The sequence below is a fragment of the Salmo salar genome, chromosome ssa01 (assembly GCF_905237065.1).
Source record: "Salmo salar chromosome ssa01, Ssal_v3.1, whole genome shotgun sequence".
NCBI classification, from domain to species: domain Eukaryota; kingdom Metazoa; phylum Chordata; class Actinopteri; order Salmoniformes; family Salmonidae; genus Salmo; species Salmo salar.
This window is the reverse complement of record NC_059442.1, coordinates 171778895-171791038: the sequence shown is the minus strand read 5'-3', so window position 1 is coordinate 171791038 and position 12144 is coordinate 171778895. Positions and strand designations below refer to the sequence as shown.

The following is a 12144-nucleotide window of genomic DNA, read 5'->3' as shown; positions in this document are numbered from 1 at the left end:
ACCAAACCGCACACAAGTTGATTTTGTCCAGAAGCGGTCACGACACGCAGGTTGAAACAGCAAAACAAACTCTGAACCAATTATATTAATTTGGGGACACGGTCAAAAAGCATTAAACATTTATGGCAATTTAGCTAGCTAGCTTGTTGTTGCTAGCTCATTTGTCCTGGGGTATAAAACATTGTGTTGTTATTTTACCTGAAATGCAGAAGGTCCTCCAACTATTAATCCACAGATAAAACGGTTAAACGAATTCGTTTCTCCTCCTTCCTTCAGGCTTCTTTTTTTTTTTTTAATTATTTTTCTTTTACTTTATATGATGGTTGGCAACCAACTTTACAGCATTACTACAACCGACTGGAGTGTGGACCTCAGTTCATCTTTCAATCACCCACGTGGCTATATGCTCCTTTAAACCAATGAGGAGATGGGAGGTGGCTATATGCTCCTAACAACCAATGAGGAGATGGGACGTGGGTATATGCTCCTAACAACCAATGAGGAGATGGGACGTGGGTATATGCTCCTAACAACCAATGAGGAGATGGGAGAGGCGGGACTTGCAGTGCGTTGAGGGTCACAAATAGAACCAATTTCTATTTTAGTGCCTGGCCACGCAGACGCTCGCGAGCAGTGTGGGTGCAATGATTGCATAACATCTAGACGTACATTTATTTAGCGACGCTCGCACACGGTGTGGTCAGCACGTCAGGTAGTTGTTCCATGAGTACAGAAGACTGCACTCGAAGAAAAACTTTACAAGTTGAAATTTTCCTAGTTTGACTGACCTTCATGTCTTAAAGTAAGGGACTGTCGTTTCTCTTTGCTTATTTGAGCTGTTCTTACCATAATATGGACTTGGTCTCTTACCAAATAGGGCTATCTCCTGTATACCACCCCTACCATGTCACAACACAACTGATTGGTTCAAACACATTAAGAAATTCAAAATGAACTTTTAACAAGGCACACCTGTTAATTGAAATGCATTCCGGGTGACTACCTCATGAAGCTGGTTGAGAAAATTGCAAAGAGTGTGCAAAGCTGTCATTAAGGCAGACAAAAAGGTCAGAAAACGAATCAAAGAGACCAAAACCCATGTCTTCATCTGACTCCTCAGACTCCTCCTTCTTCTTGAAGAATCTCAAACAAATCAAAATATATTTTATATTTAACACTTTTTTGGTTACTACATGATTCCATATGTGTTATTTCATAGTTTTGATGTCTTCACTATTAATCTACAATGTAGAAAATAGTAAAAATAAAGAAAAACCCTTGAATGAGTAGGTGTGTGTCCAAACTCTTGACTGGTAGTGTATGTAATATTCATAGAGACTCTGACGCAGGCATAAACAGTAAAACTAGTCCAGTTCCCCACGATACATCACAATAATACTATCTTTTTTTTATTTGCAATGTTCAAAAAGGACCTCAAAAACATGGACACACACACACACACAAAAGTCTAAACTAGGAAATGTACAGTGCATTGTAGACTTGTCAATCAATGAGGTGAACAGATTGAACAGAAGATACTTTATGAAGATAACAGCTGAAAGAGGGAGACCAGCGGTCTGACTACAGCTCTGATAGTCACTCACAACCATGAAGCAAGATGGCTGTCAGATCAAAGTGTAATGCTCACCTAGGCTATCGTCCCAAAATGGCACCTTATTCCATATTTAGCAAGATGGCTGTCAGATCAAAATGTAATGCTAACCTAGGCTATCGTCCCAAAATGGCACCTTATTCCATATTTAGTAGCAAACATTGTTCAAACCTCCACGGTGTGTGTTGCTACTGTCATCTATTGTGGCTTAAATCAGCTCTAACTGAAAGCCTAAAGAAATAGTATTCCATTCAATATTTTCCAAGGCATTATTCCATTCAATATTTTCCAAGGCATTATTCCATTCAATATTTTCCAAGGGATTATTTCATTCAATATTTTCCAAGGCATTATTCCATTCAATATTTTCCAAGGCATTATTCCATTCAATATTTTCCAAGGCATTATTCCATTCAATATTTTCCAAGGGATTATTTCATTCAATATTTTCCAAGGCATTATTCCATTCAATATTTTCCAAGGCATTATTCCATTCAATATTTTCCAAGGCATTATTCCATTCAATATTTTCCAGGGCATTATTCCATTCAATATTTTCCAGGCATTATCTGACTCCATTCAATAGTCTTATTGAACTACACAAGTTCATTTTATTTACATACTATAGTCTATCTTCTTACTCATGTCCTCTCTCCCCCCCAGACCTGATTGGGACTATCTGGCTTACCATTGGGTCTGTGTCCCAAATTGCACCCTATCCCCTATTTAGTGCATTCCTTTCGACCAGGGCTCTGGTCCAATTTGGGACACATCCAGGGACTTTCTGAGCTCAACATGTTAACGCTCCACTCCACTGATTCATCTCCTAGAATAACGAATAGCAGCTGATTATCTGACTTCACAATACTGCTCTATGTCCAGACAGCCTGGGGAGGGGAGGGGAGGGGAGGAGGAGAAGAGAGAGAGAGAGAGAGAGAGAGAGAGAGAGAGAGAGAGAGAGAGAGAGAGAGAGAGAGAGAGAGAGAGAGAGAGAGAGAGAGAGAGAGAGAGAGAGAGAGAGAGAGAGAGAGAGAGAGAGAGAGAGAGAGAGAGAGAGAGAGAGAGAGAGAGAGAGAGAGAGAGAGAGAGAGAGAGAGAGAGAGAGAGAGAGAGAGAGAGAGAGAGAGAGAGAGAGAGAGAGCCTGGGGGAGAGAGAGAGAGAGACAGCCTGGGGAGGAGAGAGAGAGCCTGGGGAGGAGAGAGAGACAGCCTGGGGAGGAGAGAGAGAGAGAGAGACAGCCTGGGGAGGAGAGAGAGAGACAGCCTGGGGAGGAGAGAGAGAGACAGCCTGGGGAGGAGAGAGAGAGACAGCCTGGGGAGGAGAGAGAGAGACAGCCTGGGGAGGAGAGAGAGAGAGACAGCCTGGGGAGGAGAGAGAGAGAGATAGCCTGGGGAGGAGAGAGAGAGAGATAGCCTGGGGAGGAGAGAGAGAGAGATAGCCTGGGGAGGAGAGAGAGAGAGAGAGAGAGAGAGAGAGAGAGAGACAGACAGACAGAGAGACAGAGCCTGGGGAGGAGAGAGAGACAGCCTGGGGTGAAGAGAGACAGAGACAGAGAGACAGACAGAGAGAGACAGAGAGAGACAGAGAGGGAGGCTACATGGGTAGTGAGAGAGAGGGAAGGGAGGGCGATAAATTGTACTGAGGACACAAAAAGTATTCACTTTAAAAGGCATTCTCTTGTATGTATAGGTTTGCCATCCAACCCAAGAGTCTAAGCCTGGTAGCACAGTAGTCACATTATGTATACAGTCACACGACAAAATACCTAGGCTGTGTCACAAATGGAACCCTGTTCACCCTACATCGTGCACTACAGAGCTATATGGGACCAGGTCAAAAGCAGTAAACGATAGGGATTAGGGTGCCATTGTGGACACACAACCTACAGCTATAGAACTTCCACACTACACAATGTGACACTAATGAAATGAATAAGGGGGGAGAAGATAGAAACACATGGAAAACATTTCTTCCCACCAAAATACATTTTTAAATCCCAAAAGGTTTCAGCCTAAACTCTTCTTCTGTTTAAATGACAGAACACTGACAGACCAGACAGTCAGAGGAACTCACGTTAAGATGAGGATTGGTTCAGGGGTGAAGGGAGAACAGTGCGTCATACCGTAGGGTCAGGCTTTTGTTCCAGCCCTGCACTAACACACCCAAATCCGCTAATCATGGTCCAGACCAAAAAGTGTGTTAGTGCAGGGTTGTAATAAAAGCTTGCACAACCAGGAAGTAATTCTCCAGGAGCTCAGCAGGAGACTTCTGATGAGTAAGTACAGCTGTGATCTTATTGGCTCAGATAACTACAGATCAGCGTACCAGCACATGGCATGAAAACAAATCTGACCAGGGAACAAAATATTTAAAAAAACAGAGCAAAAGGGAATTCATAAATTACAGCTTTCAGTAGTTCTCATATTTAAAAAAATAAATAAAAACTAAAGAAGTGAGTGGAAAACGATATTATTCTAGTTAGTGCTGCTTGAGACTTAGCGATATTGTACCAACATATTAATGATAGCCTAGTGAAAACTTACGGTAGGAAGTACACGTCGTATCCCCAAAGCCTGGCTGAAGAGAGTCACGCTATTTACAAATGGCACCCTATTCCCTTTATAGGGCCCATAGGGGCTCTGGACAAAAGTAGTGCACTATATAGGGAATAGGGTGCATTTAGGACACAACCCTTCTCTCCCACAAAAGGCCCATTGGGCTCTGGTCAAAAGTAGTGCACTATATATAGGGAATAGGGTGCATTTGGGACACAACCTTTCTCTCCTGCCATGGGCCCGGTCTCCCTATTGGAGAGTCGTCCAAGCAAGAGTTTTAAATTAAAACAGGAAAGATGAGCACCAGTAACATAAAGGATGAAAACATTTTTAACACAAAGGTTTAAAAACAGCCAACACTTTGGATGATTCCATAGCCGTTTCTCCTTCTCAAATGTTACCATCTCTTTGGCCCGAGTCCCTAAATGGTACCTTATTCCTTATATAGTCCACTACTGTTGAGCAGAGCAGAAAGTACAGGCAAGTGTGGGCCCAGGTCAGAAAGTGCACTATGTAGGGAATAGGGTGCCATCCGGGACAAGGTTCAGTCTGTGTCTGGCATTGTCTCTGGTCCTTGGGGGTGACTGGACCCAGGGTATTGCCCCTGTAGGTGGGACTCATTGCAGGCGGCTATACGTCCAGGATCTCGTCGGCCGTACCCCCGCATCGTAACCTGTAGCGCCCCGTTCTCCAGCTGATGGTGGGGTCCCACAGGGCCGACAGGAAGATCTGGATGGTCATGGACTCTCTGATGAACCAGGCTACAGCGTAGTCCAGTTTGGAGAAGACAGGCGCACCGCCCTGTGAGATCAAATAAAGGAATATGTTTCTTTCCAGCTACAGCTTTATTCCCCATATGCTTTATTCCCCGTATGCTTTATTCCCCATATGCTTTATTCCCCATATGCTTTATTCCCCGTGCTTTATTCTCCGTGCTTTATTCTCCGTGCTTTATTCCCCATATGCTTTATTCCCCATATGCTTTATTCCCCATATGCTTTATTCTCCGTGCTTTATTCCCCATATGCTTTATTCCCCATATGCTTTATTCCCCGTGCTTTATTCCCCGTGCTTTATTCTCCGTGCTTTATTCCCCATATGCTTTATTCCCCATATGCTTTATTCCCCATATGCTTTATTCCCCGTGCTTTATTCTCCGTGCTTTATTCCCCATATGCTTTATTCCCCGTGCTTTATTCCCCGTGCTTTATTCCCCGTGCTTTATTCCCCGTGCTTTATTCTCCGTGCTTTATTCCCCGTGCTTTATTCTCCGTGCTTTATTCCCCGTGCTTTATTCCCCATATGCTTTATTCCCCGTGCTTTATTCCCCGTGCTTTATTCTCCGTGCTTTATTCCCCATATGCTTTATTCCCCGTGCTTTATTCCCCGTGCTTTATTCCCCATATGCTTTATTCCCCGTGCTTTATTCCCCGTGCTTTATTCCCCGTGCTTTATTCCCCGTGCTTTATTCTCCGTGCTTTATTCTCCGTGCTTTATTCCCCGTGCTTTATTCCCCATATGCTTTATTCCCGTGCTTTATTCCCCGTGCTTTATTCCCCGTGCTTTATTCCCCGTGCTTTATTCCCCATATGCTTTATTCCCCGTGCTTTATTCCCCGTGCTTTATTCCCCGTGCTTTATTCTCCGTGCTTTATTCCCCGTGCTTTATTCCCCGTGCTTTATTCTCCGTGCTTTATTCTCCGTGCTTTATTACCCGTGCTTTATTCCCCGTGCTTTATTCCCCATATGCTTTATTCCCCGTGCTTTATTCCCCGTGCTTTATTCTCCGTGCTTTATTCCCCGTGCTTTATTCCCCGTGCTTTATTCCCCGTGCTTTATTCCCCGTGCTTTATTCTCCGTGCTTTATTCCCCATATGCTTTATTCCCCGTGCTTTATTCCCCGTGCTTTATTCCCCGTGCTTTATTCTCCGTGCTTTATTCCCCGTGCTTTATTCCCCATATGCTTTATTCCCCGTGCTTTATTCCCCGTGCTTTATTCTCCGTGCTTTATTCTCCGTGCTTTATTCTCCGTGCTTTATTCCCCATATGCTTTATTCCCCGTGCTTTATTCCCCGTGCTTTATTCTCCGTGCTTTATTCCCCGTGCTTTATTCCCCGTGCTTTATTCCCCGTGCTTTATTCTCCATGTTTCTGTCTCAAGTTACAGGAAGTCGTCGCTACTCGAGTTTCTTCACTTTCAAACCTCTCTGGCTCTAGCTAGCACTGGGCTGCACAGATTAAGCGTGACAATGTGAAAGCAGCTATTGAGAGCCAGTATAGTAGTAGGAAGAGAGAGTACTCCATCCGGTACCTAAACCGGTCTGTGGACCCATCGAAGCTGGATGTAGTCAGAGATGAACCAGGCCAGACAGAGTGTGTGTGTGTGTGTGTACCTGAACTCCTCGAAGCTGGATGTAGTCAGAGATGAACCAGGCCAGACAGAGTGTGTGTGTGTGTGTGTGTGTGTGTGTGTGTGTGTGTGTGTGTGTGTGTGTGTGTACCTGAACTCCTCGGAGCTGGATGTAGTCAGAGATGAACCAGGCCAGACAGTGGCACATGAAGAAGACCATAATATCCCAGTGGAACACGTGATGCGCTGCCCAGCCAATGATCAGGCTGGCTACGAAACACTCTGAGATGGGCTCACAGATGGTGGCGGGGAGCATGTTGATACGCAGCTTGGCCCACCTGACAGGGAGGATCAGACACCATAGTAGAAACTGAAGAATTTCCCCCCAAATGTAGCAGGTCAGTCAGTGGACTTCAAACAGGACTATTAAGATACTAATACAACAGCTAAATAAACATGTTGAAATAAACTACAACAATGTGTTGAACTCAGTTCCCAGAGACCCGCGGGGCCCCTCCGGGAACTCAGTTCCCACAGACCCGCGGGGCCCCTCCGGGAACTCAGTTCCCACAGACCCGCGGGGCCCCTCCGGGAACTCACTTTGACACCCCTGCTCTAGAACAATGGGTGTGTGTGTGTGTGAGACACTTTATACCTCTGGGTCTTCCACTGTGGGATATGGGGACAAACACAAAGCCCTGATGGCTTACCTGATCATGCGGGACTGGAACTGACCAATCGAATAGGACCCAGAGTTCTGCATGGCTACCTGCGTTGCCATGGAGAACTTCCATCCCCTGTGAGAAAAGGGAGGGACAAAGGAAACAGTGAGCCTTCAGTTAAAAAAAAAGGGGAAGTTAAGTTGCAATCACTCCCATTGATTGTTAGCTAGCAGTGGTTTGGGTTCAGTTAGCTAGCAGTGGTTTGGGTTCAGTTAGCTAGCAGTGGTTTGGGTTCAGTTAGCTAGCAGTGGTTTGGGTTCAGTTAGCTAGCAGTGGTTTGGGTTCAGTTAGCTAGCAGTGGTTTGGGTTCAGTTAGCTAGCAGTGGTTTGGGTTCAGTTAGCTAGCAGTGGTTTGGGTTCAGTTAGCTAGCAGTGGTTTGGGTTCAGTTAGCTAGCAGTGGTTTGGGTTCAGTTAGCTAGCAGTGGTTTGGGTTCAGTTAGCTAGCAGTGGTTTGGGTTCAGTTAGCTAGCAGTGGTTTGGGTTCAGTTAGCTAGCAGTGGTTTGGGTTCAGTTAGCTAGCAGTGGTTTGGGTTCAGTTAGCTAGCAGTGGTTTGGGTTCAGTTAGCTAGCAGTGGTTTGGGTTCAGTTAGCTAGCAGTGGTTTGGGTTCAGTTAGCTAGCAGTGGTTTGGGTTCAGTTAGCTAGCAGTGGTTTGGGTTCAGTTAGCTAGCAGTGGTTTGGGTTCAGTTAGCTAGCAGTGGTTTGGGTTAAGTTAGCTAGCAGTGGTTTGGGTTCAGTTAGCTAGCAGTGGTTTGGGTTCAGTTAGCTAGCAGTGGTTTGGGTTCAGTTAGCTAGCAGTGGTTTGGGTTAAGTTAGCTAGCAGTGGTTTGGGTTAAGTTAGCTAGCAGTGGTTTGGGTTCAGTTAGCTAGCAGTGGTTTGGGTTCAGTTAGCTAGCAGTGGTTTGGGTTCAGTTAGCTAGCAGTGGTTTGGGTTCAGTTAGCTAACAGTGGTTTGGGTTCAGTTAGCTAGCAGTGGTTTGGGTTAAGTTAGCTAGCAGTGGTTTGGGTTAAGTTAGCTAGCAGTGGTTTGGGTTCAGTTAGCTAGCAGTGGTTTGGGTTCAGTTAGCTAGCAGTGGTTTGGGTTAAGTTAGCTAGCAGTGGTTTGGGTTAAGTTAGCTAGCAGTGGTTTGGGTTAAGTTAGCTAGCAGTGGTTTGGGTTAAGTTAGCTAGCAGTGGTTTGGGTCAAGTTAGCTAGCAGTGGTTTGGGTTCAGTTAGCTAGCAGTGGTTTGGGTTAAGTTAGCTAGCAGTGGTTTGGGTCAAGTTAGCTAGCAGTGGTTTGGGTCAAGTTAGCTAGCAGTGGTTTGGGTTCAGTTAGCTAGCAGTGGTTTGGGTTCAGTTAGCTAGCAGTGGTTTGGGTTCAGTTAGCTAGCAGTGGTTTGGGTTCAGTTAGCTAGCAGTGGTTTGGGTTCAGTTAGCTAGCAGTGGTTTGGGTCAAGTTAGCTAGCAGTGGTTTGGGTCAAGTTAGCTAGCAGTGGTTTGGGTCAAGTTAGCTAGCAGTGGTTTGGGTCAAGTTAGCTAGCAGTGGTTTGGGTCAAGTTAGCTAGCAGTGGTTTGGGTCAAGTTAGCTAGCAGTGGTTTGGGTTAAGTTAGCTAGCAGTGGTTTGGGTCAAGTTAGCTAGCAGTGGTTTGGGTCAAGTTAGCTAGCAGTGGTTTGGGTCAAGTTAGCTAGCAGTGGTTTGGGTCAAGTTAGCTAGCAGTGGTTTGGGTCAAGTTAGCTAGCAGTGGTTTGGGTCAAGTTAGCTAGCAGTGGTTTGGGTCAAGTTAGCTAGCAGTGGTTTGGGTTAAGTTAGCTAGCAGTGGTTTGGGTCAAGTTAGCTAGCAGTGGTTTGGGTTAAGTTAGCTAGCAGTGGTTTGGGTTCAGTTAGCTAGCAGTGGTTTGGGTTCAGTTAGCTAGCAGTGGTTTGGGTTAAGTTAGCTAGCAGTGGTTTGGGTTAAGTTAGCTAGCAGTGGTTTGGGTTAAGTTAGCTAGCAGTGGTTTGGGTTAAGTTAGCTAGCAGTGGTTTGGGTTCAGTTAGCTAGCAGTGGTTTGGGTTAAGTTAGCTAGCAGTGGTTTGGGTTCAGTTAGCTAGCAGTGGTTTGGGTTAAGTTAGCTAGCAGTGGTTTGGGTTAAGTTAGCTAGCAGTGGTTTGGGTTCAGTTAGCTAGCAGTGGTTTGGGTTCAGTTAGCTAGCAGTGGTTTGGGTTCAGTTAGCTAGCAGTGGTTTGGGTTAAGTTAGCTAGCAGTGGTTTGGGTTAAGTTAGCTAGCAGTGGTTTGGGTTAAGTTAGCTAGCAGTGGTTTGGGTTAAGTTAGCTAGCAGTGGTTTGGGTTGGGTTAGCTAGCAGTGGTTTGGGTCAAGTTAGCTAGCAGTGGTTTGGGTCAAGTTAGCTAGCAGTGGTTTGGGTTCAGTTAGCTAGCAGTGGTTTGGGTCAAGTTAGCTAGCAGTGGTTTGGGTCAAGTTAGCTAGCTGTGGTTTGGGTCAAGTTAGCTAGCAGTGGTTTGGGTCAAGTTAGCTAGCAGTGGTTTGGGTTCAGTTAGCTAGCAGTGGTTTGGGTTCAGTTAGCTAGCAGTGGTTTGGGTCAAGTTAGCTAGCAGTGGTTTGGGTCAAGTTAGCTAGCAGTGGTTTGGGTCAAGTTAGCTAGCAGTGGTTTGGGTTAAGTTAGCTAGCAGTGGTTTGGGTTAAGTTAGCTAGCAGTGGTTTGGGTTAAGTTAGCTAGCAGTGGTTTGGGTCAAGTTAGCTAGCAGTGGTTTGGGTCAAGTTAGCTAGCAGTGGTTTGGGTCAAGTTAGCTAGCAGTGGTTTGGGTCAAGTTAGCTAGCAGTGGTTTGGGTCAAGTTAGCTAGCAGTGGTTTGGGTCAAGTTAGCTAGCAGTGGTTTGGGTCAAGTTAGCTAGCAGTGGTTTGGGTTAAGTTAGCTAGCAGTGGTTTGGGTTAAGTTAGCTAGCAGTGGTTTGGGTTCAGTTAGCTAGCAGTGGTTTGGGTTCAGTTAGCTAGCAGTGGTTTGGGTTAAGTTAGCTAGCAGTGGTTTGGGTTAAGTTAGCTAGCAGTGGTTTGGGTTAAGTTAGCTGGCGTTTCTAGTGTCGGTTTACAGAAAACCGACCGTGGATTACAGTTAGTCCTGGCCTATATTCAGCGTGAGGAACCAGCATCATGGTCTTCCCGTTTAACACCTATAGTAGGACCTGGACCATAGCCACACACATTTTTTACTTCAGGGTAGCCCAATTGAGACCAGGGTCTGATTCCAATGGAAGCGCATCAATAAACCATACCACAGCACGATCAATTACTGATGTTTAGTGGCACAATAATCAATAAAACAGGCCACCGTGTTGGGGGAGGACTAGAAGGCAAAGATGTAAACAATAGAAATGAAATGGAAAACAAATATCAGGGAGTTCCCAGCGCCCGACGCGCCAACTCCTCCCAGCGCCGACACGCCAACTCCTCCCAGCACCGACGCGCCAACTCCTCCCAGCGCCGACGCGCCAATTCCTCCCAGCGCCGACGCGCCAACTCCTCCCAGCAACTCCCCCCAGCGCCGACGCGCCAACTCCCCCCAGCGCCGACGCGCCAACTCCCCCCAGAGCCGACGCGCCAACTCCCCCCAGAGCCGACGCGCCAACTCCCCCCCAGAGCCGACGCGCCAACTCCCCCCAGAGCCGACGCGCGAACTCCCCCCAGCCCTGACGCGCCAAGTCCCCCCAGCCCTGACGCGCCAAGTCCCCCCAGCCCTGACGCGCCAACTGCTCCCAGCAACTCCCCCCAGCCCTGACGCGCCAACTCTTCCCAGCAACTCCCCCCAGCGCTAACATGGAAGATAAAGTAATGACTGCACCTGTCAGCGATGGCCTTCGCCATGAAGTAGTCCTCAGCGATGTATTGAGCGAAGGCGATCAGCCCTCCAGCCTGGTCCAGGATATCTTTCCTCATCAGACATGACATTCCGGTCACACACTTAATACCCGTCACGTTGGCTGAGATGTAGGAGCGCGGGTGGGACGTGCCAAAATACACCTGTTAGGAAAAGGAGGTAGATTACTGGTAGGACAGATTACTGATCATTTAGACAGGCCTAAGACCCCTAGACCAGGGAAAATCAACTCGATTCAGCCGGGGGACGATTTTCTTCTTGAGTGGATGGTCATTTGGCCAGATCATAATTACAAATATTTTGTAGACCGCAAATTGGTTGCAATGCGGCCAAACAGATATAATATTTAACCACTACATAATCAATCACATTACATTTGTATACAATCACAAACTCAGCAAAAAAAAGAAATGTCCCCCTTTTCAGGATGGCAACAACAACTGTCCGAGTTACACCAGGAACGCACAATCCCTCCATCAGTGCTCAGACTGTCTGCAATAGGCTGAGAGAGGCTGGACTGAGGGCTTGTATGCCTGTTGTAAGGCAGGTCCTCACCAGACATCACTGGCAACAACGTCGCCTATGGGCACAAACCCACCGTCACTGGACCAGACAGAACTGGCAAAAGTGTCTCACCAGGGGTGATGGTCGGATTTGCGTTTATCGTCAAAGGAATTTGTGTTACACCGAGGCCTGTACTCTGGAGCAGGATCGATTTGGAGGTGCAGGGTCCGTCATGGTCTGGGGCGGTGTGTCACAGCATCATCAGATTGCCTGCAATGACAACAAGCTCAATCTCAACGCTGTACGTTACAGGGACATCCTCCTCCCTCATGTGGTACCCTTCCTGCAGGCTCATCCAGACATGGCCCTCCAGCATGACAATGCTGGAGGGCCATACTGCTCGTACTGCTCGTTCTGTGCGTGATTTCCTGCAAGACAGGAATATCAGTGTTCTGCCATGGCCAGCGAAGAGCCCGGATCTCAATCCCATTGAGCACGTCTGGGACCTGTTGGATCGGAGGGTGAGGGCTAGGGCCATTCCCCCCAGAAATG

At 46.8% G+C, this 12144-nt stretch overlaps 1 protein-coding gene and 1 long non-coding RNA gene across 2 annotated transcripts in view; both read right to left on the bottom strand.

The window, feature by feature from the left end:
- Nucleotides 1–1387: 1387 nt before the first annotated feature.
- LOC106572774 (uncharacterized) lies at nt 1388–2577 on the bottom strand. Its single transcript, XR_001321189.2, has 2 exons — nt 1724–2577; nt 1388–1648 (listed from the first exon to the last, which is right to left on the bottom strand). It is a non-coding gene; the product is annotated as an uncharacterized lncRNA (long non-coding RNA).
- A 1133-nt stretch (nt 2578–3710) lies between these two features.
- Nucleotides 3711–12144, bottom strand: part of LOC106572764 (ceramide glucosyltransferase) — a 48642-nt gene continuing 40208 nt past the window's right edge. The window contains exons 6-9 of the mRNA XM_045694147.1: nt 11053–11231; nt 7227–7313; nt 6668–6854; nt 3711–4969 (exon numbers count right to left, since the gene is read on the bottom strand). Coding sequence (XP_045550103.1) covers nt 4799–4969; nt 6668–6854; nt 7227–7313; nt 11053–11231 — 624 coding nt within the window. The 3' untranslated portion in view covers nt 3711–4798. The remainder of the gene's footprint in view (nt 4970–6667; nt 6855–7226; nt 7314–11052; nt 11232–12144) is intronic.